Source organism: Poecilia latipinna, unplaced genomic scaffold (genome assembly GCF_001443285.1).
Source record: "Poecilia latipinna isolate Pla-1442-1.1 unplaced genomic scaffold, P_latipinna-1.0 Scaffold1796, whole genome shotgun sequence".
In the NCBI taxonomy this organism is placed as follows: Eukaryota; Metazoa; Chordata; class Actinopteri; order Cyprinodontiformes; family Poeciliidae; genus Poecilia; species Poecilia latipinna.
The window spans coordinates 129,691-138,678 of NW_015114412.1; the positions used below are offsets into that span (position 1 = coordinate 129,691).

At 39.5% G+C, this 8,988-nt stretch overlaps 1 protein-coding gene and 1 long non-coding RNA gene across 2 annotated transcripts in view; both read left to right on the top strand.

Annotated features, from left to right (window-relative positions):
- LOC106965278 (uncharacterized) overlaps nt 1-8,988 on the top strand; it is a 130,305-nt gene that overhangs the window by 13,570 nt on the left and 107,747 nt on the right. The window contains exon 2 of the long non-coding RNA XR_001428600.1: nt 6,756-6,817. This is a non-coding gene — a long non-coding RNA (uncharacterized LOC106965278). The remainder of the gene's footprint in view (nt 1-6,755; nt 6,818-8,988) is intronic.
- LOC106965275 (T-cell surface antigen CD2-like) lies at nt 1,666-3,394 on the top strand. Its single transcript, XM_015061271.1, has one exon. The coding sequence runs from the start codon at nt 1,814-1,816 to the stop codon at nt 2,801-2,803; it is 990 nt and encodes a 329-aa protein (XP_014916757.1). The 5' UTR covers nt 1,666-1,813; the 3' UTR covers nt 2,804-3,394.

Here is an 8,988-nt window from a genome sequence, read left to right on the forward strand (position 1 = left end):
GCCGTGGAGAAATATTTCCAGTGTAACAGGACGCAGGAAGTATGATTTAACTTTCACTGAGTGCTTCCATTAACATTCCAAATAAAATGTCCCAGATTTATTTCAGCGCTGAGCGGTCTGTACGTATTAGGGCAATAATACGTTTTCATGGACCTGGCTCCACTCCAGAGACAAAGAATTTGAAGGAAAACACATGCTGTGGGGTCACAAGGGTGACTTTTGGGTTTTAGGCGTGTTTCACAGTGATGTAGGGTGCAGAGCTGGGAAGTATTTCAAGGTCTACTGATACTCTACTGGGTGCATTGTTTGCAATAATATGGACAGTGAAAAAGAAAAAGTAGAGTTTTAAATGAGCCTCATCCTTACATTCTTTTCCATATTTTTGTGTAACTAGGTCAAGGGGATTTTTTTTTTTTTTTTTTTTACATAAAATGTTTACAATGGTGCTAAGCAGGAATTCATTACATTCAGCGCTCAGTCCTCCCCCCTTCGAAAGGCTGACACCTCAATCAATCCGTCCCCTCGGGGAGGGAAAACGCGAAATGACGGTGAAGCTCGAAGAAACAGGTGTTGGTCATGCTTTGACGATGGCGCTGAGAGTTACAGAAAGAGCGTGAATCACTGCTAATTGTGCGAAATTATAGTTTGAGGGGGTGCGAAATGAACTCGCTCCGGTGGAGCTCGAGCCAAGAGGGGGTGAAACTCGGAGGGGTTGGAGATAGCACGGGGTTGTGGAGTTATTGGAGGGGGTTTTGGGAAAGCTCGCTCAACAGTGACTATGGTTTACAGGAAAACGCTTTGTGAAGGGTTTAAAAGTCAAACTGTACATTTCCATAGGATAAATCACGATCATATCTGAGCAAAAGCTGAAAAAGCTGGAGCCTTTGTCAATGAATAAATCTTCAGTAAAATACAAGTTTCCAAATGTTTGTAAAAGAGCTGATTTCTCAAGAGACCGTTTCATTAATATTCTTCATCTTCATTCAAGTCAGTAATGTAAACATATATGTGTAACAGTCTTATGAAAGGCCATAGTTAATCTTTAGCCACTTATTTTATCAGAACAGACATTCATGAAAAAAAAACTGAAATAGAAGATATTTTATACTATCTGTACAGCCAAAACCAATAACCAGGAAAAATACTACAAGTAATGGCATCTGATAAACATCAGATATTGATTTGTATGATTTCAGTATTTTCATGATCTGTATGTATATTACTTTTCTGAAATATGTCTTGGCTTCTTTCTCTGTTAACTTCCAGAACAGTTCTGTGTTGTTTTTTTTATTTTATTTACAAAAATCATTTAAATCTAGCCGCCCATGCACAGCACATTGTTTTACACCTTTTATCAATCCTCCTATATAAGTGGAAGTAATTAATTCAAAGGAAGCCCAGATTTTCATTTCATCAACTTAATTTCAGATCTAAACAATATTAGTTTATTTCTGCTAAACCGTAAGGTTGACTTGGCTGGACAAAAGGTTAAACAAAACTCTGGTGAATTTAGTAATTCACTGAGTCATGTCATGTTTTGGTAAAAAATAAAAATAGATATGTGACATTTAAGCAGAAAATCTTAGCTGTCACACGATTTTGACAGACCTTTTTTAGAAATGACTACAGACTCTTGCCTAACCATTTCCTTATTGTGTAAGACATACTTCCCTTTTAGTGGTGGAGATGTGTTTTTCCTCTGACATATATATTTCAGCCTTCAAAAACAACAAGGCATTTGGATCAGACTTTGTTCTGGTCAGATCTTGGAAACCATCCTGACCCAAAAGACTCTGGGAGACCAAAACGGACGATGGGGTGTTTCACTGTCGCGCTCGGTCAAATCCTTTTTTTTGGATTCTTCGGCTTCACAGCAGCAAGTACCAACAAAGCTTGTGACATATACGCTGCTGTCGGGGAGAATGTGCCTCTGCCTTTTAATTATGAAGGACTGACAAAGTCATATACTTTGAGATGGACTCATAACTCCACCATTATTTTCTTAAGAGCACAAAATAGAGTGAGACATGGGAAACCAGAAGACATCAATGCAACTGGATCTCTGCTGCTGAAGAGTGTAAATCTGCAAAGTTCAGGAACTTATCTAGCAAGCCTCCTGCATGCTAACAACACCCTGGCTACAAACTGGACTGGTCAGCTCTGTGTGATGGAAAAGGTACTAAAACCTCGACTCAGTTATAGCTGCGGCACCAACGTCGTTAAGCTGAACTGTGAAGTCTCCAAGCCTGAGGGTTTGGTTTTCTCCTGGACGCACGATAAAAAGATCTTACCAAGTGAAACAAGACAAACTGTCAGCATATCACTGAGCAACATAAAGGAAGGCAGCAACTTTTTCTGCAGCGTGGAAAACAAAGTGAGCAAGGAGAGCAGCGAGACCGTTCGGCCCACATGCACAGCCCCAATGCTTTGCTTTAAGTCCAAAACTGTTCTGGGCGTCCTGGCAGGAGGAGCAGGTCTGATTTTAATTTTGCTTGTCGTTATTATCGTCTTGTGCCTCTCGTACAGACGCGCCAAAACTAGCATGCGGCTCAGCGACAGAGTGGAGTTCAAGAAGCTTTCTGTACAGAAGCGGGAGGTGGAGCCCGTCACAGAGTATGAAAACGTACACAGCGTGGAGAGTTGGCTGTCCCCAAGTCCACAGCCTTCACCAAGGGTCTGTTACCAGAACCTGGATGTTGGGACGGACAGGAAGTCTCCACAGCTGTCCACAGCTGCCGAGGGGCAACGAGTGTCTCCGGTGCCGAAGCCGAGGACGAAGAATGTCATGACACAGAACATCTGAGTGTTAAATCACAGGAAATGGATGTGAGGAAAGCTAATCGTGTGATTATGTTCGTTCAGGAAACAATGATGTATTATTATTATTATTATTATTATTATGAAATAATGAAGTGAAAATCAAGCAGAAATGCACGTATTGTGCGAAAAAGAAAGTGATAAAATGTTCTCGGAGAGACCGTGGGACTGTTTACATTGCATGATTTCAGTTGTAATATGTTGTGAAGACTTTTTGTTTGTATTGAACTTGTTTAATTTTCTTAACTTCTAGTTGAATTTTTCCTCTGTAAGCTTACTTGTGGTGAAAAGCTGCCACCACCGTGTTTCACTGTAGCATCGCTGGTGTGTTTGACTGTCTGGGTGACATATTTTTACTCTTCACAGCAGCTGGAACAGGAGATCATTGTGAGAAACTAAAATATGTGGTCGGATCAGTCGGGACAACTCTTGGGTCAGATCCATGTAAATAAAAATAAGGTACATTTAAAGAGGTTCTGCTGTGACTGTAATTTTTTTCCTGTAACTTATCGTTTCTTTTAACTCTCGTTTGTTTAAAAGTTTTGTTTTGCCAAGATAAATGCCTCTTATTTTTCTGTTTTCTTGTTTTGTTTTTTTATAGCAGGTAGAAGGTAGACGAGTGTTGAAGGTAGTATTTTAATTATTGAACTCAGAGATTTATAGAAAACACTAAAATCATACAGGAACCAGACTGAGAGCAGCAGCATAATCTAGCAAAGAACGACAGAAACTGAACGGCTTGAGGAGTGTTTACTGCATGAGGAACAAGTGGGTGATTAGAAACAGGCTGCGACCGTGAGAGAAAAAAAGCAAATAACTGAAGTGTAATTGAGGAAATGGGAGAAATGGCAAAAGGAACCAGGGAAACAAAGACACAGAGAATAGATTATGGCATAAACAGGCCATGACCTAGCATTAAAGTTAATCAAGATTCAGACCAAAAGCTTACAAAGAAGTTCAAAAACAGGAGCAACAACACAACATGAATTAAAATCAAAGCTCACTGTCCAATTGCAAAATAAAACAGGAACTAAGATCCGCAAAGAGCGGCCACAACTAACGGCTGCAAATTAAGTACACACAGAACAAAAACATGAGGAATATTAAAGCTAAGGAATGCGCCGAGTAAGGAAAAAAAAAAAAAGAGTCAAATACCAAAATTGGACAAACAAAATAACAAAGTTGCAACAGCTATGCTATAATTTCTAGTTCCATCTAATCACAGTAGGAATCTCAGAAAGACTTAACCGTGTTGGTGGGGAAATGCTGAAAATATAAATAGTTACCCATCTCGCTCTAAACAGTCAGTAAAAAAGGAGCAGCCTGCAACGCCCAGCATGTCAACATGAGATGAGCTGATCTTCACCAGCTTCTCAAATTAGGCAAATTTAACGGCAAGTGCACCAAACCACACATCACCGATTACATCTGTATGGAAACAAATTGATGTAAAATGTTCTAATCTAAGAAAACAAATACTGCGTTAAATAATCATAGCAAACAGAAATAAAGATTTGACAACTTCAGTCTGTGTGTAATTAATTTATATGATGTGTTTAGCATATCACAGTAACTTTTAAACCATCCATCCAGGGCTGTGGATGAACCTGTCAGTAGTATTTATTGAACATTTACAGATGTGACGTAAAATATTTTTATTAGTGTTCACAGAAGAACAGAAGTTTCCGGGATCAGACAGTGTTTTTTCATTTATTTGTAAAAAAGAAGTGGAAAAGACAGCATGTGGACATACGCCATGTCGGTTTAATGCGTAAAACCAGACATTAGTGAGTCATTCATCCTTGTTTAAACCTTGCGTGCCGCCACAGGTTCATGTGGCAGCGATAAAACAGGACGACCGAACACTGGCCGGCTGGGCAGCTTGGCAAGTCTTTGTTGCTTGACTCCAACCATCTGGCTTTACTTAGCAAACAACATAAAATTGCGTGCTTTTACATCAGCGTAGTAAGAGCTTTTGAATATACACCGCTTATTTACACGTTATGAAAACCAGATTAACATCTTTACGAGTGCGATGTCGAACCGTGTGGATACAGACGTGTAATGCTGCGCACTCAGGAGGCGGGACAGAAGGCCAGCACGTCTAATATTTGCTTACCAAATCCAAATCCTTTTTTTTTTTTTTTTTGCAACAAAATCAATGTGAAAAGTTTAGGAGATATGAATTAACTTGGAAGGAATCTGCATGGTGTTTTGTTATTATGCTGTAGCTTAGCTTAAACCGTTTAGGGTTTAAGACCAAATAAATCTAAAGACTTAAACCAGACAATCATGAGGCGACAGTGACACTCTTTGGCTTAGATAGGCTAAAAAGAAAAAAAGGTTCACATAAAAAAAAAAAAAAAAAAACATTTATAAAGTTTCTTTCCGATTTTCATATTTACATCAAAATAATCTACAGTACTGAAATGACGATAGGTTGCCAGAAAATAAGACAGAGGCAGTAGAACAGACATGCTGTCACAGGCAAAACTGTAATAACTTGACCTACTTATGGTTGAGTGGAGTGATTTTTGGATACTTAACTCTTTCTTTTATATGACAGCGCTTTTCACATATCGTCTTTGGAATCAATAAAGATGTCAAAGGAGATCCCGTACGCACGTGGACAAGTACAGTAGGCGGCTCATCTGCCTTAAACCCGTCCTGTTGTTCCAGCCGCCCACGTGTCGGCATTCTTGTACGCGGAATCTGCTCGCTTGCAAGAAGTTATTAAAAGAAGGGAGAAAAAAAATCAATAGAGAAAAGGATTAGCAAAGGCAACTATGTATTATCTCCAAAGGGTGAATGATAATTCAGACATGAAAGTGTTTGAAGTTTGGCCTAATGCTGTGTGACAGCTTCATAATGGGGTTCCCCCCCTGAGCGTCGTCACCCAAAACTCACAAACCAATGTCATCTTTTGTCGGGTCCCGCTCCGATTCTGCTGTTTTACACGACTGAAGTTTCAATTGCAGCCAGCGGGGGATTAGGCAGTAAGCTGGTAAGACGATGCTCCATTTTCCCCTGCTGCTCCGTCTAAGTCTCGGTGTTTCCTAAGAAAAAAAAAACTGCTGTTTGAAGTGGCATCTCTTCCCATGTCCTCCACGGAGTTACTGTACTCTCGGACACACTCCGCGCCGGACTTAGAAATTCATTTTACAACTTAACGAAACACATCTGACACGGTTGATGCCAGATCTGTCCAGGAAGTGGAAGGGAAATACTTCTGAAATGTGTTTAATCAGTGGCTCTTGGAGCCTAGAGGATATACCCTTTTGATGTTGGATTGCGTGTGTCCAGGAAAAGGAGTCAATTACCCATGGAAAGTATTTCTACTCATGTCAGATCATTCTTGTTAAAGTCCTCTTATTGTCTGGAGCTGCCAAGTTTGGGCCGAGTACGAATCAGAACATCAGAAAAAAAAAAAAAAAGGCCAGCATTTGGCCTTTTTTTTCTTTTTTTATATCAGATTTATCCAAAAACAGACTTTATTGTTATGACCTATTAGCATTCTTGGGCGGACTCTGCACTCTTTGACCTCAGTCGTTTCCCCCTGAAGCTTAACGCACACAATGCACTAAATCAGTCGAAGTCATGATTTTCTGATCGCTTTTAATTTATCGCAAAAGGAATGTGGGCATTTGCTGCTGAAGGTCAGTGGCATATTGACTTAAAGTGGTATGTTCAGCAGTCATTCTGGGAGGAATAAGACACAAAGGTTCCTAGATGAGCAGATTTAGATAATATATGAAAATATTGCTTTAGATTTGTTTTTTGTTTTTTTTTTTTTACTTTAAGTGTTGTTTTTCCATGAACCCACTTGGTTCTCAAAAACATGCAACACCCATATCAGACCTTACAGCTAGATTTGATTTTTTTTTTTTTCATTTATCAAATCAAAGTCAATTTCTCATCTGATTTCTCTTATTTTACAGAAAACCCACACAACACACTGATGTGATTTGACCTTTGACCTCGACATCTACCTTCACAGTAGGTCAGGAAGTGTTTTTATCCTCATCCTTACGCATTGAGATTTGTCTTGATCTTCTTCAATATTTCTGCAACTGACATGGCGCCAATAAAGAAAACAACAATTTACAAAACTCACGACTGGTAGCATAAAGCTGAGCTCAAAATTATTTTTTTTTTACCAAAGAAAGTAATCTGGAAAATTAGTATTCATATTTTTTATGCACAGGAGTCGAGTCTAAAGAAAAGCGTTCCAGAATAATCAGCTGGAGACAAAAGAAAGGGACAAACTCCAGGCTGATTTAAAAGGAGACCTATCATTTCTGCTGCAGCCTGGACTCTGTAATAAAAACGCTCCTATCAGACAAATTACCCATCTATGGACTTGCACCTGATATAAATCAGATGGGAGAAAAATTCCACCTCCTGCTTTAATAAGCATCTTGCTCGGTGTTCATGGAAAGATCAAACATTTCCCCAACATTCTTGTGAAGACAGTGTGTGTATGCATTTGTGTGTGTGCCAACATAAAATTACAGTCTGACATTGAAAGAGGAAAATTCAACTCCCTGCTGGTGATGATGCACATTTGCAGGCTTTCTTTTGTGTGCTTTGACTACAGGGCGTTAATATTCGAGATGAACAAGCCAGATAGCTGCAGGCAGGAAAAAAAAAAAAGTAATGTTGGCACCCCGGGTGAAGAAGTCTGAAAATAATTTCCTAACAGCATAATCACATACTGAAGCATTTTGAAGGAACCCACATTTTAATTTGAGGACTTTTTTTTTCTATCAAGACATAAAAAAAAAAAAAAAAGTGTAACAGAATAATTGTCAAAAGCAAATTACCAGTAGCACCCTTGTTGGCACTTTTAAGACTCCATAAAAAAGTAGCTGAATCAGTTTTATAAATTTGGTCTGAACTGTTTTGAAAGATTTTTAAAGGAGTGTCTAAGACCTGACATAAATCGTTAATTGCTGTTTCCCCTTATATTTAAGTACAGTCTGACAAAAAGGCCACTGGCAATTAGTCTGGGACAGAACCTGCATTTATTTGGCCGTCGTGCAAGACAAAGAGTCGTAGGATCCTCAAGTTTTCTTAAAAACCAATAAATACTTCTAAATCCACCATCACATACGTAAACATGTATGTGGATTTTGTTTTAGCTGTGTCCCTGGCATCTTTTTTTTTCCCCCTGCAAACTCTTCCTTTTCCCTCCTGGGGAGCGAATTGGCTTGATACCACTACCTCTTGTGTATTGGAGCTGTCCTTTTAAAACACAGACATCATGAGACTTGGCGATGGTGGGATTGGAAAATGCTGGAGAACCCGTCCTAATTAAAGCCAAGCACTCATCTATGTCATTTCACGATGGGAAAGTCTTCGGTCCCTGACCACGCTCTGCAACAACTGCACCTTAAAAATTATGAGAAACATAAAAAATAAAAAAAATGAAAAAAACAGAAGCAAAAGCTTATAAAAACACCAGTTTGCAATAAATTTAATTCCATTTTAACTTTAATGATATCGCAATTGCGTGGCTGCAAGATCCCCACTTGTCCTGCAACAGCGGGGCAGACGTTTGTCTGTATTTCTCCTGAAAAGGGAAAAAAAAACAAAAAAGGGACTCATGCCGAATGAGAGGCAACAACTCTGATTTGAGTTACTTAAGATGATGCCCAAACATTAAAGGCACAATCGACATTATTACAATGACTATGTCTGATACATTTTTACTTGATTCATAGCTTCTTCATCAGTAACTGTGATTTCTTAACATTAGACTAGATTTGCACATCCTTCCCAGTTGTCAGGGTTGGCGACAATGTATCACCTCAAACAATAAGGTAGGAACCCAAAAAAGGGCGTTTGTGGATGGTTTGAAGCCATTCTCTTGGCCTGCGGGCCTCACAGTGAAGGATCCCTCCTGCCTTATTTTGCGTGTGGACTCATGCCGGGGGGTAACAGCGTGTCAGTCAATCCCCACACGCAAACAATAGGATCAAGATGAGAGAGGTGTAAAAGTGAGACAGAGCGCCAACTGCACAGCGCCTTGCTTTGACTATGGCGTGCTTATCAAACAAAGCATCAGCCTCTCTGTGTGGCCTCCTTACTGGAAAACTGCTGAAGAAAAAAAAAAAAGAGGTTGCGATCACAATACGTTTGACCATAAAACTGTGTTTGCACGTGTTATCT